The sequence below is a fragment of the Natator depressus genome, chromosome 8 (assembly GCF_965152275.1).
Source record: "Natator depressus isolate rNatDep1 chromosome 8, rNatDep2.hap1, whole genome shotgun sequence".
Taxonomy (NCBI): domain Eukaryota; kingdom Metazoa; phylum Chordata; order Testudines; family Cheloniidae; genus Natator; species Natator depressus.
The window spans coordinates 44,245,965-44,273,596 of NC_134241.1; the positions used below are offsets into that span (position 1 = coordinate 44,245,965).

General features: G+C 48.4%; 1 protein-coding gene across 2 annotated transcripts; it reads left to right on the forward strand.

The window, feature by feature from the left end:
* Nucleotides 1-2,735: 2,735 nt before the first annotated feature.
* FAM78B (family with sequence similarity 78 member B) lies at nt 2,736-26,414 on the forward strand. Of its 2 annotated transcripts, none has more exons than XM_074960891.1 (2): nt 2,736-3,020; nt 25,496-26,410. In XM_074960891.1, exons 1-2 carry the CDS (start codon nt 2,758-2,760, stop codon nt 26,016-26,018), a joined length of 786 nt encoding a protein of 261 aa, XP_074816992.1. In that variant the 5' UTR covers nt 2,736-2,757; the 3' UTR covers nt 26,019-26,410. The 2 variants fall into 2 exon arrangements, with proteins under 2 accessions (XP_074816992.1, XP_074816993.1); XM_074960892.1 differs by lacking the exon at nt 2,736-3,020 and adding an exon at nt 3,415-3,419 and having other exon boundaries at nt 25,496-26,414.
* Nucleotides 26,415-27,632: the final 1,218 nt, after the last annotated feature.

Below are 27,632 nucleotides of genomic sequence, written 5' to 3' on the forward strand. Positions count from 1 at the left end.
CTTAAACTCCAACTGGTACAGAATGCTGCTATGTGTCTCCTCTGCAACTCAGCCTACCACAAGCACATCAGAGCCCATTCTCCCCTCCCTGCTCTGGTTCCCACATGAACTTGATTTGATAATCTAAGGGCTTGGTTCATATCTTCAAGGTGCAAGAGATCTAAAAAGATCTAAACCTCCGGGCTGAAGACCATGGTCAACAACTCCACTCCTCTGGCCCCATGGATTTCTCAACAATAAGGGGAAAGCTCATCTGTGCAGCAGAGAGAGCTTTCTCAGGGCCAGGTGCCTGTCTGTGGAATTAACTTCCCCAAGAATGAAGGACCTTCACAAACCTCACCACCTTCTGCAAGGCACGTTTCTTTGATCTGCCTTCTCCAACATGAATATATAGCAGTGTGCATTTGTGTGTATATACATATTATAAACATTTCAAAAACAGAACGATCTCCTGCACAAACTTCTCTCCCTGGAGAGAGGATGAGAGAACACACATGACAGATGTTAATCAAGTTGTTTTATGCACTACTGGAAGGTGCTCAGACACAGTGATGAATATGGTACAAGAACATCAATGGATGAGAACAGTGGTGTGGCTAATGAGTAAGTGACATGGGGGGGCGGGGCACTCACCTCTTGTGAGCACCACCTGTTGGCTAGGTGTGATCCTGAACTTCTTTTTTGGTACTAGCACCCCTTGTACGTTGTTGCCCTTGCTGAACAAGGTCCTCGGTGGCTCAGCCCTCTAGCCAAGTCACACAATCAACAATGGATGAACACCAAGGCTTATCACTATGCCCTTGTTAGTGTCTTTAGCCCTGTCTCTGGGCTCAGTTCTCAGACCCTTTGGGCTAACTTCAAGTCCATCCCTGCACTGTTACAGAGCGCTGCTCCCAGGGCTTTCCTCACAGGAAACTCCGTCTTCACCAGTTCTCACTGTCCTAGCTCTCCAACCAGGTCATCTCTTCAGTTCAGTCCCCTTCTGGAGTAACAGAATCCAACACATGGCTGGTCCTCTCTGGGCCTGTTTAAACTCCAGCCCCTTTCTTGCACTTTCAGTACAGTCTTATCCCCTTTTCAGGGCTCAGGCCCCTTCCCCAGTTACCAGTGGAGGGACCATGGCCCACCCACTAGTTTGGCCCCCCCACCACCGGGACCCTACAGGCAGCATTCAGTGATCCCTTTAACTCCATCAATTAGATGCTATGATTTCCCTGGGCTCCTTCCCACTTAGTCCCATCATCTTCTGCCTTTGCCGTAGGGTTACAGTCCTTGGGTTCTGACATATCCCTGTTAAGCAGGGTCTCTTGTCTTCCCTGCCAGCCTCTTTACCTGGAGTTTCACCAACTTCCAGTCCTTCCTCACCCCTCTGGTCCCAGCTAGGGACTGACCTGCTCAGACCCTGCAGCTCCTTTTATCTGCGCTTGCAAGGCTCTGATTGGTTGCCTCCCTGCAGCCTTTCTAGGGAGGCATGGAGGACCCACCTTCACTGCTCCATTCCTGGGCCAGGGTGTGGTAGGAGCTCACGAAACTTATGCTCAAATAAATTTGTTAGTCTCTAAGGTGCCACAAATACTCCTTTTCTTTTTGCAAATACAGACTAACATGGCTGCTACTCTGAAACCTGGCTAACAGTGTCATCTTGACCTTTGTCTTTAAGAAAGTAGTTTACGCCCTCCCCAGACTTGTCTGGTAAACACAATTTAGCCATGATTTCAGATAATGTTCACAGCTTTACTGTTACTGCACATTTCATCATGATATTATGGTCCAATGAGTTGTTAGTTTTCAAATGATACCTCACATGGCATAATTTGCACAAAAATTGTTACATTAGTAGATAGGGTGTGAATACAGGGGTGCATTCAGTCACAGACACCCGAGGCGTAACCACCCACCCCCAACCTCAATGTGAGGCTATGCACGTGTGCCCTGACACACCCCTTTCCCCACTTGACACACCACATATGAACTGCTCCCCTCGCTGTGTGAGGCACAGGAGCCATGCAATACACACTGGCCCAGCCCCCTTCCTGAACACTATGCATGTGCCCTGAGCTATCCCTTGGCCAAAGCCCCACCCTGTCGCGTGAACCCCTGCGCCCTGGGGACTCTACCTCACCCCTGCCATGGCCCCACTACCATGCAAGTCCCTGCCCGCCTGTCCCCCTCTACTTCTGTCATTGCCTGGGACTTCCACCTGAGCCTCTCAACCCCAGACCCCACTGTAAGCCCCGGTCCCCACATGAGCCCTTCTACATCCCTGCTGCCCATATGAGCCCCTCTCTACCTGTGTGCCCCATCTGAACCCCTCTACACCCCTGCCCCATGTGAGCCCCTGCCTCTTCCCCCCGCCCCCACTCAAACCCCTCTGTACCCCTGCCCCCATGTGAACACCTATGCCCCTGCCCCCAAGCCCCACCGTACCCCCATTCAAGCCCCTGCCGCCCACCTGAGCCCCTCCATGCCCCTGCCCCCGCCCGCGCACGTGCCCCGCGGTTCCCCGCCCCCGGCCGAGCCGGCGCCGCGTGCGGCGGGTGGGGGGGGCGGACGGCAGCCGGCGAGGGACCCGCGCGGCGCCGCGAACCGCGCCCGCTCCGCCGATCATCCCCGGCGGCGGCGGCGGCGCAGGTGAGCGGCCGGGCCAGGCTGCGATGCGCGGCCGGGCGGGGGCGGCCGGCGGCGGCGGCGGCGCTGCGCCCCCGCCCTGCCCTGAGCAGCGGCCGCGGGGAGCCGGGCCGGGGCCCGCCTAGGGCCATGGGCTGCCTGCAGAGCGTCGCGTGCAAGGCGCGCGTGCGGCGCGACAACATCGTCCTGAGCGACGTGTCCGCCACCATCGAGCCGGGCGCCACCGCCATCGAGGAGAGCTCGCCCGTCGTGCTGCGCTACCGCACGCCCTATTTCCGCGCCGCCGCCCGGGGCACCATGCCGCCCATCCCGCGCCGCCACACCTGGGTGGTGGGCTGGGTGCAGGCCTGCAACCACATGGAGTTCTACAACACCTACAGCGACCTGGGCATGTAAGGGACCCCCGGCACCCCCACATCCTGCCTTGTACCCCGGTACCCCTCCCCCCCCTGCATCCCCCCCCGCGCAACCACATGGAGTTCTACAACACCTCTAGTGACCTGGGAATGTAAGGGACCCCCGGTACTCCCTGCATCCCCCAATGCCCCCATATCCCCCTGCACCCCCCCCGGAACCTCCTGCACCCCTACCCCCACCCTGCAACCACATGGAGTTCTACAATACCTATGGTGACCTGGGCATGTAAGGAACCCCTGCATCCCTCTGCACCCCCACATCTGCCTGATACCCACCATGCACCCCACAACCTGTAACACCTACAACAACTTGGTTGTGTAAAGGACTCTCACCCCCAATCTCGCTCCCTACAACACCTACAGTGACCTGGGCATGTAAAGGACTGCAGTTATCCCACCCCCTCCACATTCCTTTGACCTTTCAATCCCCCTTCCCCCCACTCGTTCCCCCCATCCCTTAAAGCACCTACAGTGGCCTGGGCATGTACAGGACACCGACAGCCCATCCCACATCCCCCCCATTTCCCACTCTGCACCCTAGCACTAGAAGGGAAGAGCATGCAAGGAGGGAAAGCACTTTAAGAGCATGCAAGGAGGGAAAGCGCTAACCTATGAACATTGCATGGACAGTGGGAATCCTGCCAGCCATTTATTGCTCTCTGTGTGTGTGTGTTGCAGCTCAACTTGGTAGAATAGGGGTGAGCAAAACTGCTTCCCTGCCTGTTGCCTGGGAATGCTAAGGCGGGTTCGGATTCTCTCTGCCTGCTTGCGTGGAAGGGAGTTGTGCGGGAAGTCTTCCTGTTAATGCTGGGATTTCCAGCCTCCCCATGAATGCAGAGCATCCGGGTGTCCCATTCTGTTTTGTTTGTAGTGTTCATTGACAAATGTCGCCCTGGTGAGTACCTCCTGTGGAACCAGAGAGAGCTGAAAGATCCACATTCCTCTGAGTGCTTTGTGGAATTGTCATTGTGTGCGTGTCCTGGCTGGGAGCTGGCAGGCTCTGCTGATACCCACCTAATCACTATGCTGACACCCAGTTATCATAGGGAACGACTGTACTACTAGCGTAATGTTACTAAATTAGGCACATTGCATAAAACCCTACTGAAAGAACTGTTGGAAAAGGCTTGAGGGCATTCTCTTACAGAGAATGAAGAGCCCTGTACTAGTGTCAGTAATACCCTTTAATCTTCGGGCCTTCCTAATCACAAATGTGCGCTGCTGTATGGTGCTATTACGCTGCTCAGATCCTCTCCCTTCTTAACGAGCAGCCTCTTACCGATGCAACCCCAAGAAAGAGATGTGGTCTTGACTGCTTGGTGTAGTCGACAGGAGCTGAGATTGCCTATGGTTTTGTCCTCTGAATTTCATTTTAGGGCAGGAAGTGGATTAGGTGTTTTGTTTGTTTTAGCTGTTAAATGAATACAAACAGTCTCTGCGCAATACACAGCTGGTGAGGAACAATTCCTTTTTGAATGTGAGACGTGGCTTGCAAGGTTTGTCTTAAAACTTCTATGTAGTGGGCTTGTAAGGGTCCTCTGGATTAATAGATGTTAAAGCCAAACGGGGCTGTTATGATCATCTCTTGCATAACACAGGCAGAGAACTTCACCCAGTGATTCACGAACCAGATCCATAACCGAGTCCCTGAGAGCTATCTTGAATCAATCCAAGTGTTCAAAGGTTAACCAATTAAAATGAAGCCAAGGTGCCTTGTAGGTTTTGGTTCTAGTCTGCTGGGTGCTTAAATGTAATACTAGTCATGCTTCAGGAATTCGAGTCAAAGGCTATAGAAAGACTGCACCATCTGAGTGCTTTTTAAAACCAGAGGTGGACTTAGTGTTTTATCAGAAGTTGTTGGCACTTGTAGGAGGCTCCAGTTTCTTATCAGTTGATGACTCTGCTCTGGCTGTCCTCTGGCTAGTATGTCCTTCTCTAGATGCTGGCAGCTGGGTTGTGGGAATGTAGAGGGGGCTTTTTATAGTAGATGAATTGTATCTTTTTTTTTAAAAAAAGGAATATTTGTGTTCGTGTTCTGCATCATTAAAAACTTACTTTTTCCAGGCTGAGTGTGTGCTGACGACTTGGGAGAGTGCTGAAAAATGGAGCCATGTGCTTAGCTTGTTGTGTTGGAGTCTTGTTTTCCACAGCCTAAAAAAGGCGATGTGTATTTTATGGACTTGTAGTATACTCCCTGCATTGGCATCTGGGTGCATTGCATGTGAAAATGGACATGAATTTATAATTGCTGTGTGTGCAATTGAGTGAACGTGGACTGTATTGCTGGGTAGAGGTCGTGCCTCGGCGTCTGAACATTGCATGCTTTGTTATTAGGAGCCTTGTTGTCTTATGCTGTGTACCTCGTGCTTCCGCTTACTCCTGCACAAAATGGCTGTAAAATGCTTCCCAGTAAAGAAATGGTAGGGTTTTATGCTTGCTTTGCCGGAGTGAAATGAGGACATGATATGTAGGGCAATAAAGAATCATGCTTTCTGCGTGTGGCTCTACATTATAAAGTTCCGAGTGCTTCCTACACAAGGAAAATGTACAGAAAAATCAAGCTGCTCCTTGAAACAGATTTTATTAAGGGACCAAAACCCCCCCCCCAACCACCCCTCACCCCCCCCCCCCCCCAATCTGAAGTTCTCTGTATTTTGGGGTTTTCTGTAATGTGCATTGCTGTAGTATCTGAGGCCATGTGTACACTGCAAACTTTGGTTGATGTAAATTATGTCGATGTAAAGCACCACCACTGGTATTTAGCTTGTATGCATATGTACATACCTCTTTGCGTCAGTGCTGTGTGTACGCAGTAGGAATGCTTGTGTCAGTGCACAGTGCAGTGCACCATGGGTAGGTATACCAGTGTGCAACTTGTATTTTCCGGCACGCTGTCTTTTGGGAAATTTTTGCACTGCATGGTGAGGCAAAAATGAGTCATGCAGCAGTGACTGGGAGTGAGGGGTCAATTCCCATCATGCAACTTTCTCCTTCCCGTAATGGCATCCCTATCCCACAATTTTTGCCCCTTTTTTAAAAATCCTACAAATATGCACTGACAGAAGCATGGAGCCTGCACAGCTCTGCACTATTGTCATGAGTGTTTTAAATACAGGACGCATGTTCCTCTGGAATCTGCAGAGCAAGAAGGACTGCAGCAGAGGGGAAATGACGTTTGCTGTGGGATATAGCAAAAACCAATTTAAGATGGATGGTGGTGTTCATAGAGAAGCTGCCGACTGGGAGAGCTCCTTCTGGGCCTGACAGCCGAGCACTGACTGGTGGGTTCACGTCACAATGTAGGTTTGGGAGGACGAGTGGTGGCTGTAGAACTTTTGGGTGTGGAAGGTCACATTCCTGGATCTGTGTGTCCAGCTTGCCCCAGCCCTCCAGCGCAGGGACACCAGAATGAACCACAGAAGATTAGGGTTGGAAGAGACTTCAGGAGGTCATCTAGTGCAACCCCCTGTTCAAAGCAGGACCAACACCAACTAACTCATCCCAACCAGGGCTTTGTCAAGCTGGGCTTCGCTGACCATTGAGAAGCAAGAGGTGATCACACTGTGGAAGTTTGCAACGCCAGATTGCTGCGAGTTAGCAGGAATTCAGTTTGGAGTTGGGAAATCCACTCTGGGGGCCATTGTCATGCAAGCGTGCAAGGCCATTAATTGTCTCCTGCTATGCAGGACTGTGATTGTCGGCAATGTGCAGAACCATAGTGGATGGATTTGCCGCAGTGTGGTTCCTGAACTGCAGTGGGGAGATAACACACACATATCTATCTTGGCACCAGTCCACTTTGGCACAGAGTACACCAACAGAAAGGGCTACTTTTCTATGGTCATGCAAGTATTGGTGGATCACTGGAGATGCTTCACCAACTTCAGAGTTGGTTGGTCTGGGAAGGTGCATGATGCTTGTACCTTTAAGAACACAGGACTGTTTGGAAAGCTACAAGCAGGGACTTTCTTTCCTGACTGGCAGATTTATCACTGGCAGTGCTGAAATGCCAGTAGTGAACCTGGAGGACCCAGCCTACCCCTTGCTCCTCTGGCTCATGAAGCCGTACATCAACTGCCTCAACAGCACCAAGCAAAGATTCAGCTACTGGCTCAGCAGATGCAGAATGACAGTTGAGTGCTCTTTTGGTAGATAGAAGGGATGCTGATGGTGGTTACTCACAAGATTGGTTCTCAGAGAAAAGAACATCCCCATGGTTCTAGCTGCCTGCTGTGTTCTGCTTGTTATCTGTGAAGCTAAGGGGGGAAAGTTGCTGCCAGGGTGGAGAGCCGAGGTGGAGCGGCTGTCTGCTGAGTTTGAAGAGCCAGACGCAAAGGGTATTCAAAAGCTCAGCACAGAGCTGTTTGGCTAAGGGAGGCTTTGAAAGAGCATTTTAACAGTCAGTCCCAGTAGTGCAGTGTGGTGCACTGTGCTTCACCTGGTCGTGTCTGTGTTTCGAGGGCTGTTAGGAATTATGTGGTGCTTGGTGCAAATTTGGGATTATAATACTCTTTGCTAATGCACCTGCTAATGTTGTGGTACGTGCTGTACTTTTATAATTATTGCACTGTTTGTCACTGATCCAATGAGTTCTGTATAATACCAAGTAGCTGGGCACTTTCAGTAATACTAGGCGTTCGGTATCATAGGTTGTGAAATAAACATGAATTACATTCTCAGAAGTAGATTTTTATTGGGTACCAAAACCAGTACATAGACACTATATACAATTAAAGAACAAATACAATAAAGACTTTGGAAATAAAGGAAAAGAACCAAACAAGGTGAAAGAACATTCATGTTCATTTCAGTTCATTTCGGCTACATGTAGAGGAAGGATGGCTCTCACTGGTCAATGTATGTGAAGCTGGGTTGTCCTTACTGTCCCCTGGTGCAGAACAGTAGGGGTGGGGATGCGACCCTTGATGCCCTGTGAAATGTTGATGGAAGCTGTAGGGAGGTGATGCAATGGAGTTCTCCGCTGACTGCAAAGGGAGGCGAGACTGTGATTGTCGAACCTTTAGGTCCACTGGAGTCTGCAGCATCTGTGCTACTTGTGGTACTTCCCCGTTGTGTCCTGGTGCATCTCCCTCTCCTATGGGTGGCAGGTATAATAGCTCAGGGAAGGCTGAGCCTGCCCTGGCACAGCTGCAGCCGCCGGTTACGGGTTTGGCGGAGGAAGTTTTTGCTTATTATTATGCCCCGTTCAGGGTCCGGGGTGGCTGAGGAGGTGGTATTTGCTATTCAGCTTCCTGGGTTCAGAGGAACAGAGAGCACAGCTGCTGCTGGTGTTCTAAAGCTGCCTGGGCCTGTAGGCTGCTAGCCTGTTTACTAGAGTGGTGTCTGCTGAAATTATTGTGGAGTGGCATGGGAAAGTGTCCTCCTGCCAAGGAAGAAACTAGGCTGCTCTCCCACAAAAGTTTTGGGAGAGGATTGCAGAGGACCTCCATGAGGGTTTCATCAAGATCTCTTAGGAGGAGTCAAGGGACTTCCCTCTGTACGTAAACAAAACTGCTCTGCACAGCCTCCCCCCCCCCCCCCAAGTCTACAGGTCGTATTGCGACTTCTTACTAGTACAAGTAAATTAATAAAAAGTCATTAGCTGTGTCCTGTTCCGCTGGGGTTGGGAGCCATCAGTAATGGTAAATGTATTTACACACTTTCCAGAGGCTTCTTCCCCTGCATCGGGCTCGTCCGTGCTCGACTGCTGGGACTGCAGTGGAGACTCAAACAGGTCCTGGCTCGCAGCATAGCTGCCCCCTCCCTCAGTCACATGTCCACCTTCCACCTCCTTGTTCTTGCTGTTCATGGCAGGGGTGTGTGTCTCGGGGTCCTTGGAGGTGTCAGGTCTGCTCTGCGGGCTGGTGGGGGCGGTCCCTGCAACGCATGAAACTTGATGTAAAAGTGGCAGGTTTGTGGCTCGGCCTCGGACTGACTGTTGCCTTCTGGTATGCCTGACGTGTTTCCTTTGCTTTGCCAGAAGCTGGGACTGCATGAAATTGCCTGTTCGGTTCGTTCCCTCGGGAGCCTGGGTTACTGGCTACGGGACACTGGGTTAGATGGTCCATCGGTCGGACCCAGTCTGGCTGTTCTTATGGTCACTGCTGCCAGTCCCTGTTCCCCTTTGCCTGCATCCCCTGTGCAATCTGCTCATAGAGGTCCATGTTTCTTTGGCTGTTCTGGAGCTGTGCCTGCACATCCTCTTCTCCTCACAGGTCCAGGAGATCCAATACCTCCTGTCTGTTCCAGGCCAGAGCTGGGTGTGCTCGCCAAGCTGGGTAATCCAGAAAAGGCGTTGCAAAAATTCATGAGGTTTTTAAACAAGGGAGGGTGGCCTCTGGTCTCCATGACTGCTGGGCAGTGGAGCTCACAATTGTGACCAGAGCAGTCATTGTCAAGCATTGTGGGACAGCTGCTGGAGGACTGTTAGGGTCGACGCAGGTCACGCAGCGTCTACATTCGCATTGCGTCAGCATCAGTACATGGCCGTGTTACTGCGTCGCCATGATGAGGCACTTGCATTGGCGGGAGACACGCACAAATGTAGACACCTGCACAACTAGGTTGATGCGAGGTGGCTTACATCAACCTAACTTTGCAGCGTAGACCAGGCCTGAGTTTGGGTGTAAACCAGAATGCAGGAGGTTCAAATATAAGGGCGCCTGCTAGCTTTGGCTTGCTTCAATGTGTAGCTGTGTTAAAAACAAACATCAAAGTGTATGTGTTGGGGTGAAGAGGGAAGCATCTGACCATGTTATATCCATTGTTTGGGTACATAATGGAAGGCAGTGTTCCCTAGTGGATAGAGCACTGCACTTCGGAAACCTGGGCTGTCTGCCACTGCTCTGCTTTGTGACCATGGGCAAGTCACTCTCCTCTCTGTACCCTGTAAAAGGGAGATTGTGACACTTGGATGCAGATTGTGGAGATTGTGAAGTGTTGTAGGGTCTATGGAGGAAAAGAGCTAGGTATTATCATCTGGAGTAATTCCTTCCTTTTTCTCCACTTGGGTCATACCATTATTTTAAATGCAGTATTTTGTGTTTGAATTCCCTTGTTTTCTTTTACATGTTTGTTCTGTTTTTTGATGCAAAGAGTTTCACAATTCTTTCAGGGTTCTAAGTCCCCCTTTTATAAAATACAGCTTGGTTTTGTTTCTGAAGGGAGCTTACCATGAAGGATACAAATGCAGAAGTATACAGTAATGCTATTTGCAAATGGGAGTTACATGGGAGTTTTTTTCCTTATAAGTTTAGTTCTTGATACCTAGTCTGATTCCTCCTTGTTGCAAAGTGAAGCAGAGCATGTGAGTGTGGGCTAGGGCGTGTTCTGTGAAAAGCATGCTAATAAAAGCCTCTCTTACTGGATCTCGTTAGCTAAGTTACTTATGGCCCCCATTGCCCTAGATTTTGAGGCCCTCACATACTATCTTTCATCTGTCTAAGGTCTTGTCTACATGGGGAAATTTACTAGGATTATTATATAACATAAGCAAAACTGAAAATCTGTTATTCCACATAAGACAATCCATATTGGAAGCTGTAGCAGTATAATTATACTGGTATAGTAATACTGGTAAGTTTTCTGTGTAGATGGAAAGGTTTTCTGTTGTTGCCCATCACCATAGTATTTGAGAATCTTCTATGTATAGTCCATAGCAATAGCCATGTCCCTAGGGGATTTGGGGAATTGTCTAGACAGAGAGTTTGCGCATGGTAACCTGGGGCGTAAATCTGCCATGTGCTAGCTGTCCAGTAACTGGCTGTGTGGGTCCTGCTACTGCACATTAAGCGACCTACTCATGTTTCAGAGTGAGGTAGATCAAAGTGCACTTGCCTTAGATCTTTGTCACTCCTGTGCCGCTGACACACCAGGCAGTCCAGTTCCCCCCTGATTGTGGTCACTCGCTAGTTGTGGTATTTCTGCCCAGGTGATGCCACCACATTCAGTATCCTCTCTCACTGTCCTCTGCCAGTTCTTCTTTGGCCTTCCCCGTGTGAGATTTTAGCACCGCCTGACGCCAGCTTGCCATTCCTTGCCCATCTTGTCTCACTGAGGCCAAGTACATTCAGAGGGTATTTTTTCATGTCTCGTGTAACCTGTGCTAGCTTTCCCATACTGTATAAAGTACATACATTCCATGTACCTGCTCTTGTTTCAGATTTGGTTGTCAGGATTCAATGTCTTGAGCTCTCGGCTTCCTTTCAGCTGCCACTGAGTTCTGTCCTACTTGGGTTTTGAGTTCCAGCTGCACCTACCGTCCTCAGGTTTTGGTTTAACTTACTATTTTTGGTGCGGTAAGGTTTTATCCGAGTGGGTCACAAACCCAACTGCAGAACCCTCTTCTCTTATCCAGGCTTGGCACCCGCACTGTTGCTAACTGTGGCAGAGTTAAAGTGCACTAGTGAACTTTTGGTGCAAGCTAGTAGAATCCACACAGACAGTTAGTGCACTATCGATTTACACTCCAGCTCACTGCACACTAACTATCCATCTAGACAAGCCTTTGGAGTCTTTGGCTCTGCTCCCTGTAAAGGGTAAAAACACTGCTTAGGGTTTTTTGTTTGTTTTTTGTTTTTAGATTTTATTAGTATACGTTAAAAAACCAAACAATCTTTAAGGTATTTACGCCAACAGTACTGTTGTGGGGGAGGGGAACATTCCTTCATGACACCTCAGCGAGGTACTATTATCCCATTTTACAGATGGGGAGCTGAAACACACAGAAAATGAGTCCCAAGCCAGCTTCTAACCCCTGGACCATCCTTCCTCTCCTCTCTGGAGTCTCGTTCTCATTGGGAATTGGCCCTTGGAGCACCTCAGTCATATTTTGCTTCCTAGGTTTCCCCCTGCTCTGGGGTAACAAGTTGGCTGCACCAAGTGCAGGTACTTTTCCCGGTGCAATGACGCAGCTGTGCTGGGGATGGAGCAGAGACGCTGCCCGTTCCCCGCTGTTTCAGCCCACTCCCCATCCATGTGCTTAGACGAAGCAGCATGGAGGCAGCTGTCCTAGGCCAAAGTCAAGAAATGCCCATGTTCCAGCAGCAGGGTGTTTTCAGCCCTGTTCCATATCCTGGGTTTCATAGCACTCAGGGCCGTGACAAAATAAAAATATATTGAGCTGCAAATTTAACACAGGAACCAGAACGAGGAGCTTGCCCATGTGTGTAACCCAGTTGCAATGACACTGCTGGGGGAAACTGAACTCTGCATTCCTGATTGATCAATGGATCTATTCTTAAGTGCTCACAGAAGGAAGAGTGGCCTGGTGGATTGGACATTGGCTCAATTCCTGGCTCAGCTACAGACTTCCTGTGTGAACCTTGGGCAAGTCACTGAATTTCTCTGTGAGTCAGTTCCTCAGCTGTGAAATGGGGCGGATTTTTCTCGACCTGACTGACCAGGGTGTTGTGAGGATAAAATCCATTCATGATGGTGAGGCTCTCAGGTTGTGGTCGTGAGGGCCACATGAGAACCTAGATAGACGGATGGCCCTGTGACAGGCTGATCAAGTATTCAGAGGAGCTTTTTGGTTGGGGTTTTTTTGTGCTTTTGGGATGCTTTCTTTTTCTCCTCTTCCCTCGGGGTTTAGTTTATGGGTTTGGGTGATTATAGCCCATAAACACACCTGGGAACCAGATATTGCTATCAAGGGTCACTAATGACTGTAACATGTTAGACTATTAAATCAACGGGGAATTGTATAATGAGAAGAACAGGATGTCAGTAGGTATTTCCTGGGAGTGGGACAGTCCATGTACTAATGCTGCCAAACCCTGGGATGTGTGTTAGTTGCTTGGTATGGCCCTTTTCTCCCAAGTTGGGAAAGGGCAGGATCAGTAAAAAAAAAAAAACCTTTCATCTTTATCTGCCTGAAGCCCCCGTGATATAAGTCAACCCGCCCATTTAGCATCTTTGTCGTATGGTGCCAGCGTGGGATGTGGCTTAGGTGCTAAACAGAAATAAAACAACCCAGCAAACCCCCTGGGCCAGCCTCTCAAGGTACTCGATCCCCTGTCACAGGCCTCCATTACCAAGTATCTGAGCATTTCTCAGAGCACCCCTGTATGGTACAGCTGTGCTGTTACCCCCTTGTACAGCTGGGGAACTGAAGCACAGAGTGGTCAAGTGACACCTGGGAAGTCAGTGGCAGAGCAGGTAGTTGAACCCAGGGCTGCAGAGTCTCAGGTGGATGCCCAGTGCTTCATTTGTGCCAGGGCTGAGCCCTGTTTCCTTGTTGCTTGAGCCCCAGCACCTCTTTCATTACAGATTAAGCACTGCAGGCGCCCTAAGCACATCTTCCGATTAACAGTACAGCTTAAAAGCCGCACTGACGCGGCCTGTTTTTCATTTAATTTCCTAGATTTAGTTGAAGGGCAAACAGAAAATCTGTTGCTGATTTAAGAGCTTTGCTGTTGGAGTTGGGATTGCCTCAGGCTTACCAGCGTGTGCTCTTCTGGCTGTGCAGCATGTCTCAGGGCCTGATCTAGCCCCCAGGGGAGTCAGTGGAAAGGAGCCTGTTACCTTCGCCAGGAGCTGGGTCAGGCCAGGTGTGCCCCTGTAGGCTGAAGGGGACGCTCTCTTGTGCAGCGTCAGTGTGTAGTAGCACATGCTTGTTAAATGAAAGTCAGACCAGGCCAGGCTCGGGCTATGACTTGGCCCAGCCTCTTTGTGCTTTGGTCCTGCCTTGAAAGCATGGGGAGAGAGGAATTAGTTCCACACCTCTGTAACAAAAAATGCCAGAGAGCATTCTGCTCACGCTGGGAAAACCCCTCACCTTTGGAGCAGGGTCCCAGCATAGAACAGGCTGTGATGCATGTGAAAACTGGGGGAGATGAGGGTCAGGTTAGAAAGGAAACCATTTTGTAACCTTAACTCTTGTGGTCATGATGGCTGTAGTATTGTAGATGGCATGGCTGCCATGGTCCTTGGGGGATGGTCAGGTGACCCTTTCCTTTTCTGGCTTGCTGTGATACATGCCAGAGTAGGGCTTGGAGTGTGCTAGCTGCTTCTGCAGACACTGTCTCTGCCACAAAGTTTACAAAAACAACAAGGAGTCTGGTGGCACCTTAAAGACTAACAGATTTATTTGGGCATAAGCTTTTGTGGGTAAAACCCCACTTCTTCAGATGCAGTGATTTTATAGTGGAAAAAGGCGTGGGAGGGGGAAGGGTCTCAGGAGGAAAACCAGATGGTCAGGGGATTAAGGGCACAAGGCTCGATAACTCCAGTGCTGTTTGGCTCCAGCCCCTTTTCCTCAGTGGGCGATGCTGCAAAGGCAGGTTTTAGGAGCAATTAGAATGAGTTAGGGCGTGATGACTAGTGCACAGAAGGTCGCCCAAAGCAAAGAGACAGCACGGAGTCAACCAGTGGGGTCTGGAACCTGGTGTTCTTGGGAGGCCAGGGAGAGAGACCAGTCCAGATGTGTGGGGCAGGGGCTGCGCTGAGCAGGGTCTTGCGGGTGAGGAGTTGTCCAGAGTTGATGGGCAGTGCAAAGGGGAGCCAGTGGTGGGGAAGGAAGCTGACTTGGCAGCAGGGTTTTGTACAGGGCTGCGAAGGATGAGGTCGCTGGCGCGAAGATGCGAGAGGAACAGACCGCACTGGTGAAGGCGGGAGAGCAGCAGGGCAGAGATGAGCGATTTCGCATGGAAGGGAGAGGAGAGGTTGAATTTGAGGGTGGTAGGAAGACATTGGACACAGGATGGGGTTCCATCGTGTCTGTGGGAGCAGAGAACAGTCCCCCTGCAGCTGTGGGGCTGGATGCTGACTGGAGGCGTTCTCTAGGGTGGAGCAGAAGGAAAGCAGCACAGCGGGCCTGTGCGGGGAAAACAGGAGCTTGGTTTAGATTGCGATAAGTGGGAGATGGGAGCCGGGTCCGACTGACAGGGAATCTGCTGTGAGATGTATTGCAGCTGGGATCCTCCAGGGTCCAGCTTCCTGTGTGTGCCGTGTCCTGTGATCTATCTGTGCTGCTGCTGGAGCTCAGTGCCCCCAGTGAGCATCCCCCACTAGACCCCTCCCTGGCTAAGGGGGAGAAGGTGGCAGGCAAGGCACAAGGTGACCTTGTTTTAGAAATCGCAGACGTACTGTTGGGGCAGCATTTTTTATAGGTTCATGGGACCCTAAAGTGCTCGGCATTCTGTCTCCATGCTTTGATCCCGAGCAGCAGAGTTGATCAGAGAGCAACTGAGCTCTGCCTTTCCCCCCGTGTCCCTCTGGCCCTCACTCTCCTCCTCTCTCTGCTTCTGATGACAGTCCCTTCCTCTCAGAGTTCCCTCAAGCAGGGTCTTGCACTGACTAGACAAGGTCATTGACTCACTGCATTTCTCCTGCAATAACGTGTTATGTTAAGCTTGTGCCTTGTCTCATACATGCTTGCTGGGGACCTGATCTGAAGCCCACTGAAGTCAGTAGAAGTCTTTCCAGCCCCGTGTGAGGACAGTGCCATAGGGGTGCACTGAACACTGTAAGTGGGCTGGCAATGTGTTCACAACAAACAGTTGGCAGTTATAAAATACCTGATTACTGATCGTATCATCCTCTGCTTATAGAGCTGCAGATACTCATGGGCCTGATGTTATTTAGCCCCTTTAAAAGTAATGCTGCCATGGCTTTGACCCTTGCTGACCTCTCCTGGCCTTTGGTAAATTCTGTGGGTGATGTGTGGTTGTGTGTCTGGGGAAGGGGGGCATAGAAACCAAGCAGCAAGGTCACCAGGTTGAAAGTATTAGTGACCTCAGTGACAGTGACTATGTAGCATGGTGCAGGGCCAGTGCTGGCTTCGTAGAGACAAGTTCTGTCTTCTGCGGTCATGAGAATGCAGCTGAGTTATGCATCGCCATGTCTTCCGTATGCCTTTGTGCTGTATTCACCAGTAATGCTCGGGTCACCACTGAATTCCTGCAGGAGAGAGAGAAGTCCCTGAGTGAGCAAATAGAAAGGACAGTTGATCCCAATGATATTCCTGTCAGGAGGTGTGCGAGATGCATAATGCTGGGCTTGCAAGCATACCTGATCTGCTGTCCCCACACAAATTTCCCACAAAATGCACTAAACAAACACAAAGGAAATCACCAAATGAAGCCAGAGGAATCTTGCAAGCAGACTTTAAAAGTGCCAGGTGCCCTCTCCTACCCATTGGAGCTTGCCTCCAAGGCTTCTACAGAGCGGAACAGATAGTAACCCCAGGAGGAAATGCTAGCAGCAGCTCACCCTGTGACCACCTGTAGTCATGAGAGCTGCCTCTGATTATATATACATGAGAGAGACAGAGACTGCAGATCAGTGCCCTACACAGCTAGGTTTGTCCTCCCATGCGCCCCTGTTATTAACCAGCTGTCTTTCGGAAATTGGCCTACGTGAAAACAAGGAATGTTTCCCTGTGGGGATGGTCTGGAATGGTGGGGTGCTGTGCCACCAGTTAGGGGGCTGTTCCCCTGCCTTCACTATTTAAGATTCCTCCTTCTCCCACCCCAACCAGGCAGGGGCATTTGGGAGCGACTGGGGGATTTCAGACTTTATAAGAACCCAGCAGGAAATGGTGGCCATCAGCAGAAGGGAAGTGTTTGTGTGGGGATGTGACTAGAACAGGCTTGGCAGGAGACTCCCCACCCTCCCATTTCTGTCCAGGCCCCAGGAGAGAGATGTGACCTAGGCTCAGTATTGCATTATCAACCCTTTGCCTTTATTTCCCTTCTTGTCCACTGGTTTGAATCCAGCTCAGGTGGGCTAGTAGGGCTCAAATCTCTGTACCACCTTCCACCGCCTAGGTGGGAATAAAACCCTGTTTTAAAACCCCACCGTATGTCAAGAGAACAGTTCTTGAAGTTACAAAGTCCAGCACTTGGAAGTTAGGAAGTACCTGTGCCACCTTAATTCTCCCCTTGTGCATATGCATTAGGAGTCTCTAATTACATGCTCACATGCTGGTTTTCCCCATAGGACCCTGGCTCGTCCAGTGCACAGATGGACGGTGCTCAGGAAATGAGGCGGCTGTTCAATATTTCTTTTTCTCATTATTCAATGAGAGGCTCCACGCCTTCCTTACTGCACACTGTCCAAACTGCTCTGAATACAGAACTATTAATTTCCTCACAGCCTTTTCTATAGTGCTGTAGTATCAGAGCCTCACAAACAGAACTGAATTTATCTTCACAACATAGCAGAGTATTATCTCCAGGTTACAAATGGGGAACTGAGGTACAAAGAGATGTGGGACAAAATTTGGAGAGGCCTTCACTGCGTTTGGACTGGGTGCCCAACATGGCTAGCTAAGGCCTGAGTTTTTGGAAGTGCTGAGCACTTGCAACTTCTATTGGGGCAGACCCTCAGTTGCTGTGACTATCTTCGCTTCATGGGGGGTAGGACAGCCTGCATTGGCTGAGCTCCATAGAACCAGGACAGTTTACATGAGCTGAAGGTCTGCCCCATTGACTTGAATTCCGTTTGTCCACACTCAGCACGTCTGAAAATCAGGCTTGAGTTGAGTGCTCAGAAAATGAGCAACAGGTTAGATCAAGTAGTGACCATCGGTGAACATTTTGGTCTAAGTGACTTGCCCAGCATCCCATAGGAAATTTGTGGCAGAGGCAGGGATAGACCCCATCTTCCCTGGGTGACAATTAATTGCAATAACCATCCGTTCTCTTCCTGTACTTACCTGCATCTCACTTTCTAGGTTCTGCAGCAAATGAGGCAGGGGTCCTACAAACAACAGCTTTATTCACGACACCACCCTGTTGCTCCCAAGAGGACATCCGTCCTGTGCACTGAATAAGGCAGGGGTCCTGTGGAAACACTTGCATGTCTTCATGCAATTAATGACTGTATCTTAATGCATACCACAAGGGGGCTGAATTAAGCTTGTTCAGGCAACCTTGATTTGAGGGATTTGCCCAAGGTCCTAGTTGAGTGTTTTAACCACAAGACTATCCTTCCTCTTGACATAAAAAGATTTTTCAACGGCGATGGATATAGCCAGTGCCTACGCTTTCGTTTTGTGAATTTTCAGGGAACTTGTAAGTGGTATGTAGAGGGTGCTGTCTCTCCCTGTCCCTCTCCCCACCCTCCTTTGGGGAGTAGGAGCTGCTGGTTTAGACACAGTTGCTGCAGTGCACTGGAATGAGTCCTGCTGAGTAATCACTCTGGCCATATTTAAATAATTGCTCTGCAACTGGGAAATGTGCTGAACTTGCCCTGCACTGGTTGAGAGATTTCTCTGCCATACAATGAGGTCATCAATTCTTTCTGGAAACATTTCTCCCCTCCCCTAAAGGTCTGTAAAGAGCTAAAAACGCATTCGTCGGGCGCTGTGAAAACAGGCAGGGATTGGCATTGATTTCTTTGCAGTGACGACTTGATTCAGATTTGATTCTTGCAGTGTGCACCGTGTGTACTGTGTGATGGCACCTCCCGAAATACATTGATTTCTGATCAGGGTGTGAGATCAATAGGTGACTAGGGAGTTAGTTAATGATGGTGTGATCTGGTGAGTGACAAGTGTGAGTGTGCACATGCGCAGCGGTGCATGGACTGTTCACCTGTCACCTCTGGAGATGTGGGTTCAGACCCAAACTCAAGGCGCAGTTGAAGCTGTTTGCACAGGGGTCTGCCCAAGGCATCTTAGATGACTGGGCAGAGTGCATGTCATGGGAGTAGGGACAGGGAGCTGATCTCTTTGTTTTGTGAGATCTAGGATAACCCTAAATAAAAGGTTTCAGTGGTAGCCGTGTTAGTCTGTATTAGCAAAAAACAAACAAGCAAAAAAAACCGAGGCATCCTTGTGGCACCTTAGAGACTACCAAATTTATTTGGGCATAAGCTTTCGTGGGCTAGAACCCACTTCATCAGATGTATAAATAAAAGCTGTCCCTGAAGAGGTGCTTCCTTTGCTGAGCTGTCTTTTGAGCAACTCCCGGGATGGTTTCTCAGACTGCCATTAGCAGCAGCTTGGGGGCGGGGGTGATACTGACAGTGAGCTCTGGCTGAATTGATGGCTTGCCTGTGGAAAGCAGCCTCTCTTGTTATCTCACAGGCTAGAACAGTCTGGCTCCCTCTTTCTATTCCCCTTCTTTGCACCAAGGACCAAAGCCTGCCCTGCCACTACAAGAAATTCCATGCGGTGGAGAGGAGGTGCCTATGGAAGCAGGTGCTGCTTTTTCAGTGGGGCAGGAGTCAGGGCACTTGCATTTGGCTCTGGGGATTAGCATGAAGACAAGACAAAGACACACAAAAGGGGAGAGGAAAGAACAGCAAAGATAGAAAATGCAGCTGCTGTCTCTGGTGTTAACTTTCACTTGCGACCTCACTGCTGGAGAAACTCAGGCCCAGCACAAGGTCTGATCAGCAGCACCGAGACCTGGCAAACTCGTACCAGCATAAGGCTGTTTAGACATCGCATTTAGCTGCTCTTTCTGGTCACAGGCTCACAGCAGGGCTGCAAGATATGCAGTCTTGACTGGCTAAGCCAGATTCTTATTAGACGTTAGGAAGACATTTGAAGTTAGAAAGATTAGGAAGAGAAGAATTAATGTGGTGAAGGAAGAGGACATACTTGAGGAGTAGGGGATGATATTCGGGATTTAGCCAGAGCCAGTGGACGTGGAAATGTCACCTGGCTCCCTTCTCTCTGGCCTGGTCTGGTCAGGGCACCTTTCAAGATTAACATGAAGAAGGTCCAGGGTCCCAGGAGAAGGTGGCAACCCTGATAATCTTGTTCTGTCCCCTATTTTCAGTTTCCAGCCGGTGTTAGAGGGACAGCTTCTCTCCCCCCCACCTCCCAGTCTCTTTTTTGAGGACCTCCAAAGGGCAGTGATGGGTGGAATAGCCTCTCCTCTCCTTATTTTGTCCACCAGTTAGGCCTAGTTTCCAACATACCAACTTTGGTTCACTGATTTCTGGTTCCGCACTTTTCTTGTTTACAAAGCGTGATCTTAGCGCAGCCCTTGAGTTAGATCAGTGGGCCTTTTTGTTTGGGCTAATTCAGTCTGTGTTTTTTACACCTTTTCCCATCAGCATTTGTTGTTATAGGTTATTGTGACATTTGATGGACTTTCACTTACTTTTCACAGTTGAGCTCACAGTTAGGGTAATTTTGTAGGCCCAGTTATTACAACAGAGCACAAGCTACGTAGCCTATCAAAAAGAAGGTGAAGAGGTGGCTTTATTAAGGTTAGACCTACGTAGGAAGATGCCAACTTGTAACAAGATGCAGTGTCTAGAATCTGATGTTAGAAAAAATTCAGACTGCGAATAAAATGTAACTGTTTAGCATGTCTGGAACAGCTTATGGGGGAGGTGGGAAATTGGTCACCACTTGGAGACTTTACATTGAATTTGGATGCCATTCTAACCAATGAGCTCGGTTCATCCCTAAGTTATTAGCTAAGTAGAGTACAGGTTACTTACAGAAGGGAGTTGACGTTCTGTGATCTGTGGTATGCAGGAGGTCAGATGAGATGATTACAGTGGTTTCTCTGCATTCTCACGAAATTCTGTGCATCTCCACAATTTGAATGGATGGAAGTAAAACCCTTGGAGGGTCTGGAGTGCCTTTAGCAGGGGGTTGGACTAGATGACCTCCTGAGGTCCCTTCCAACCCTGATATTCTATGATTCTATGCCTGCCCTGAGGAAAACACACCGTGTAATCTGGTGCCTTTCAAAGTTTTTGTTTGTTATTTTAAAAGTGCCAAATTTTGTAAAATGTCACCTTTATCTAAAATGCCAGAAAAGAAGCAAGATGTAAAAGTATTTTGCTCTTGAATTCTGACTCAGCAGTTGGAGAATGTTCCTGCCTGGCGCGCTCTGCAGGCTTGGATCCTGGGTTGTTCAGTGGCACCACGTTTGGGTGTGGCATGGTGGGCTCTGTGCCACTGAGCTGTGCGAGGAAAAAGAACAACTCAAGAGGAAAGGAAAGAGCAGCTTTGCATCTCTGAAGTGCTGCCTACCTGCCTGCTGCTTTAGGGAGTGAATGCATGACCCAAATCCTTGCATTCAATTAGCAGGTCAGAGTAGTTTTTGCACTGACTCGTGAATGTTTGGGAATGTCAGAGAGAATTGATTTTATCGACATCTCAGGAAACTGTAGCCCAGCTGTCACTTGCCAGGAGATGCAGTTGTAGGCAGCTGTTGGCCTCACAACTGTTACAGGCAAAAGCTCTGAATTAACAACAGACTTCAATAAAAGCCAAGTGCACTTGTATTTTTACCCTCTTCTGACCCCTTCCCCTTTCTTGGTACCTTGCATTGATAATGCTAACCTTTCAGAGCAAAGACCCTTCAGTGTCCAGCGTGCTTACCTGATCTAAGACAGGGCAGTAACAAAATCATTGATAGCTGTGTTTGATTGCCTGGTGCAGGGAACAGCTTTTAAAAATCAGAATAAATTAATTCAGAAAACTAAAAAGAGGGAAAAAAATTCTATTTCTGGCAACTTCAGAAGGAGGATGAGAGATCCGGTACTTGGTCTTGTTATCGGGCATTTTGCAAAATCTAAACTGTCCTGGATCTCCAAATAGGCGCAGAATAATTCTCCTCTTCTGGATACCCCTCAGAGTTCTGCTACCTTAACTCCAGCAAGATCTGATCTGGACTGTTCTCCCAGGATGCTTTGCAGGGATTTGGTTCTCACGGTAGTACAATAAAAATATTCCCTACCCAGCCTCAGAACTCTGGCAACTGCTTCCCGGATTATGCTGTTAATGGAGTGGACGAGTGGCAACTCTGGCAGGTAGAAAAGGCCACTTTCCCCAGAAGAGAGCCGATGAGGGAGAGCGCTACCTAACGGACTCGAAGTGAAATTTGCCCAACTAGTTAGACTGCAGTTGAATTAATTTACAGCTGGGTTGGCAAAACAAAGACCTCCGTCCACAATGATTTTGAATCTGCAAAGAAACCAAGAATTTGAACTTGTACTTGTAGGAGGCACTTGATTGCTCCCTGCAGTGGGGAAATGGCTCCCGAGCTGAAGGACCTTCTCTTTGCGCTCATGTTAGTGCATAGGGGAGGAGGTTCTTGTGGCTAAGGCAAAAAACTGGACTCCAGGAAATAGCTTTGCTGTTGACTTGTTGTGTGGTCTTGGGTCATTTATCTTATCACTTGTCATTTGGGTCATGATCACTTAGGTTGCCGTTTTCAAAGCCTACTAGAGGATTTAGCCACACAGTTCCTATTAACATTAAATTAAAGGGGGATGTAATGCAACAGGGATTTACCAAAGGTAGATCATGCCAGACTAACCTGATTTGCTTCTTTGAAAAATAACACTTTTTTTAGGTAGGGGAAGTGCAGTAGATTTAATATACGTGGACTTCAGTAAAGCATTTGACACTGTACCACACTGGAAATTACTAGTTAAGTTAGGGAAGATGGGGATCAGTACAGAATTGTTAAGCAGCTAAGGAACTGGCTAAAGGGGAGAAGGCAATGGGTTGTGCTGACTGGTGAATTATCAGACTGGAGGGAGGTTACTAGTGAAGTTTGCTAGAAAAAGTAAGAGTGCGTTAATGAAATTTGCTGATGGTACACAATTGGGAGGCTTTGTCAATACAGAGTAGTATTGTACAGGAAGATCTGGTTGATCTCGAAGGCTGGAGTGACAGAAATGGGATGAAAGTTCAGTAGTTCAAAGTGCAAGGTCATACACTGAGGGTCTAATAATAAGAATTTCTGCTACAAGCTGGGGCTCATCAGTTGGAAGCAACAGAGGAGAGAGACCTGGGTGTGTGGGTTGATCACTGGGCTATTAATTAGCCACCTTTATGATGTGGCTGTGAAAAAGGCCAGTGACATCCTAGGCTGTATGAGGCGAGGCATTTCCAGTAGAGACAGAGAGGTGTTCATGCCACTGAACAAAGTATTGGTAAGACCTCATTTGGAGTACCCTGTACAGTTGTGATCACCCATGTTCTAGAAAGATGAATTCAGACTGGAACAAGTGCAGAGAAGAGATACTAAGATGATCAGGGGAGCGGAGGCCCTGTCTTAGGGAGAAACTGGAAGAGGCTGGCTTGTTCAGCCTAGCAAACAGAAGGCTGAGAGGGGATCTGATTGCTCTACGTAAATACATCAGGGGGTAAATACCAGGGAGGGTGAAGAGCTATTTAAGCTAAAGGACAATATTGGCACAACTACAAATGTGTGTAAACCAGCCATGAACGAATTCAGACGGGAAATGAGAAGGTGTCTAACTCCCAGAGAGTGAGGTTCTGGAGCAGCCTCCCAATCAGAGTTAATTAGTTTTAGGAGAGAGCGGAACAGATTTTTGATTGTGGTTGTATGACAGGGTTGGTTGTGGTGGTAGGGAGCAAGGCTCAGAAGCCTGGGGCTTGCTTCCAGTATGTGTCTTATATTTCTGAAGAGCATGCTTCAGGGTTTCAGCTGCCTGCCTGCAGGGGTTAGGAAGGGATTCTCTCCACCGTGTGACCCCCACCCACCCAGTATATTCAGGGGTGGGAGATTTTGTTTATCATCTTCCTCTGAACCATCAGGGCTGCCATGGCCAGATATGGGACACTGGGGGGGGGGGGCAGGGCTCTGGGGTGGCCCCGAGCATTCTCTGTCTCAGGTGCTTGGCTGGCTGGTTCTTTCTCACGTGTTCAGGGTCTAACTGATCACCATGTGTGGGGTTGGGAAGGAATTTCCCCCCAGGTCAGATTGGCAGCGACCTTGGGGGGTTTCACCTTCCTTTCCAGCATGTGGGTTGCCTGCCAGGATTATCTGGGTCTATCTCACTTCCTCATTTCCCTGCTGTTGCGGGGGCCTCAGGTCCTGGTGCACCTCGGTCCCTCCTGTTTTATGCCTGTGGCACATAATACTCCAGTCTCCTGTGGGCTGTAATACTTTGGTCTCATTTTGGTTGTTGGATTTAGTGTGTGGTGCTGGGTGGGGATGGGTGGCCTGTGATATGCTGGAGGTCATACTAGGTCTGTGGTTCTCAACCGGTTTACCATTGTGGGTCACATATGGAGCTCTCTATGTGTTATGTGGACTGCATCCACACAATGTGTATATATACAACCTGTGTGGCCCTGAGGAGGTCACATGGGCCGCAGCTGTGTGCTGATTGGGCTGCAGGTTGAGAACCACTGGACTAGGTGATCTGATGGCTCCTTCTGGCCTTGAAATCTGTGACTAACATGAATATTTGTGTGGCTAAATCTCACTAGTCGGCCTTGAAAACCTGAGCCTGACTGTCTCTATCACCAGCATGCTGTGAAGAATTGGTCACTGATTTGAAAAGCAGGATAGGATTTTTTGATCGAGATGCTAGATAAGTACTAGCTGGGATCTGACTGGGTTGTTCAGCTTGTCCTATGTTACCTAGAGTGTCCTGAGCAATTTTGATGATGCAGCAATGACTGATTCAGCAGGATCACAAGTACTAAATTGTTATCCTCTTATCTGTTTTCTTCTTCTCTCTCCAGCTAAACATTTCATCCTGCGAGTGTTAGCGTGGAGCTTCTTGTCTTTAATAATGCCCCTGTAGACCAGGGTGGATAAAAATTAATGGCTTTTTTTAAAAAATGGCTTTTTAAATTTAAATTAAATACAGATTTATTTATAGAAATCTTATGTGAAATTATGACAGCATATGTTAAGGTCTAAATTTAATTGATTAAAATCATATAAATTACATTTAAAAACATAAGCGGTATATGTTTACTGCCAAAATTTTCAAGAAAGTCAAATTGCTGAACTGATAGAAATCACGGGCTAAGCACCTACAACCAGAAAATAGTGTATTCTGCAGGTGCAGAGAGAATGTTTTCTTCATTTCAGTGTATTTAACTAGTTTAGTTCAATGATTAGTTCATTCAGAGTTAAAAACCAGTAGGAAGATGAAAAAGCAGGAAAGCTTGTTTTCCTCTTCCAGTCTATTAATAAAAACTAGGTCTGAGAGGATGAGATCTGTCGGGATCTGATATCTTGAAGGACACAGTGATAGGAAACAATCAGTTTCATTTACTAACTACAAATAATACTTCCTTGCGTTAATAAATCAGTTCTAAATGCAAACCTTGTTTTGATAAACTTTTTTTTCATGTATATCCAACACATTTAAGGTAGTTTTATTTCACTAATTTAAAAAATTTAAATGCTATGGGTTTTTTGCATTTTTAATTGCATTCAAATTCCTATCTCAACAGAATTTGACACTAAGCACAAAATTAATCATCTGGTAAATAAAAAATGCATTATCCACCATTTTCTAACATCATGAAAATGTAAAAAATAATCTGTATAAATGTAAGTTAAGCTGTATAATTGCAAAACAGTTAAAATGTAGGAAAATCAAGGTTTCCTGCTTGCTGATTTAAATCATGATTAAAATCAGTGATTTTAAATTGCTTTGATTTAAATCAGCCCACCCTGCTGTAGACTACAGGAACTACCCAGTAGTTGTTGGTGCAGCTTCGTTTATAACCTGGTTCTTTCGTTTTCATTCCGTAGGTCCAGCTGGGAACTTCCTGACTTGCGAGAAGGGAGAGTAAAAGCCATCAGTGACTCTGATGGTGTGAGCTACCCCTGGTATGGGAACACTACGGAAACGGTGACCTTGGTTGGGCCCACTAACAAGGTCTCCCGCTTCTCAGTCAGTATGAATGACAATTTTTACCCCAGTGTGACGTGGGCTGTCCCTGTGAGTGACAGCAATGTACCATTGCTGACCAGGATTAAGAGGGATCAAAGCTTTACCACGTGGCTAGTAGCCATGAACATGACCACCAAGGAGAAGATCATCCTGCAGACTATAAAGTGGAGGATGCGCGTGGACATTGAAGTGGATCCCTTGCAGCTCCTGGGGCAGCGAGCACGACTAGTGGGAAGGACTCAGCAGGAGCAGCCCCGGATTCTGAGCCGAATGGAACCCATCCCACCAAACGCACTAGTGAAACCCAACGCCAACGATGCCCAGGTCCTCATGTGGAGACCCAAACGAGGCCAGCCTTTGGTAGTGATACCTCCCAAGTAGATGGTGTGTGGGTGTGCGTGCTTGAGGACTTCATTGCTGTTGGTATGGTGCAAATGAACTGGATTTCTGAGCCAAAGCAGACCCCTGGTGAATGGAAATAGAGTTCCTCCTTATTCAGAAAGAATATGGTACCTGGTAGTGGCCAAAGCTATGTCACAGAAGAGGATTTGCACAGCTGGTGGACTTCCAATGACATACCTGGGAGATTCTGTACTTCCAGGTTATTTTGGCTGGAAGAGGCTTTCTTAGCTGAATAACTCATATTCCCTTGCCATAACGTGCAAGGAATGAGAATATGATTAAACAGTGCCTGTGGCAAATGCTGCTTCCCAACCAATTAGATGTAGAAATGGAGACCATGCACACCAGACATTCATGGTCTTCCAGTTCGATCCTGCTGTCTGACCGATGGGGTGGGGTGTTACCACGTTTTTATACCTATGCAGTTTTGATTGATAATCAAATGATCACCTTGCTCATTGGAACTAAAAGAATGTTTACAAAGGGGGGGGGGGGGAATAACAACCCATGCCATCCTTTCCACTTAGCTACAGACAAGTTCTGAGTCCACAGGGAACTGTCCAAGGTGCTGAACTGAAGGACAATGTGAACTACCTTCCTCTCCCCAAGAATAATTTCTTCAAGCTGATTGAATTAGGACATTTTGCATGCATCTCAGTGTGTTTCGAGTAGTTGTGAATGTAGGAGCTGCCATAGTTCTTTCCATCCTTTGAGTGAAATCCAAGGGAAATCTAGATGTAATTTAGTTCTAAGATACACTAATCTTTCCTGGCCCTCCAATTCCCTCTCCCCCAAGCCCTTCTTTTAAAGAAGCAAAAATAATTCTCAGTCAAATGACAAATTATGAGCAATGTCTGTTCACCCAGCAAAGGGAGAACCAGGGAGATGTTGACTGTGTTTGCATGATATCCGAAAGGCTTGGACGTACTCCAGGATTCAAACACTTCCTTCACGTACATAAGTCCATTGCAAGAAGCTGGGTTTCTTGCTCGTTTTCCATGTGAATAGCTGTTCATGTGGAAAGCCTCACCCTAACCGTCTACAGAGCAGCGCAACTAAAGGTCTGCGCACAGTGTGCTTCCAGGCCCCAGGACCTGCCTTTGGAGCCATGGCGCTAGGATATGGGGACTGCCTGCATGTCCGTTCGCTGGGGCAAAGGGAAGCGCTTGCACCACCTTCAAGGGGAAGGGGTAGTTGTTCATGAAAACTCCTCAGAGGTTTCCCCTCCCACAGCGACAAAATAGTAGCTTCCGTGACGGATGGTTAGATGTGCACGTCTCTGAGTGGAATGCTCCTCTAGCCAGGCACGAGCGCATGGCTGAATCCATCCGGGGGAGATGGGAGGCTGTTCTCTTTGGGAATAAGCCTGAGCTTCACTCTCTGATGAGGACGTTTGGGGGGATAACAGGATCTTTGCTTTTTAAGGGCCATTACCACTGGGAGTTTCTTTGGCCCCTGGCTCAATGGCGTCCCAGTTGGTTGCTGTGAAGGTGATTGGTGATGTCATGACTGGAGTGGGAAGAAATGCTTGGGTCATAAACTCATGGAGTTTCCTACTCGTTCTTCCTCTGGGGGTGTGATGCGCCTCTCCTC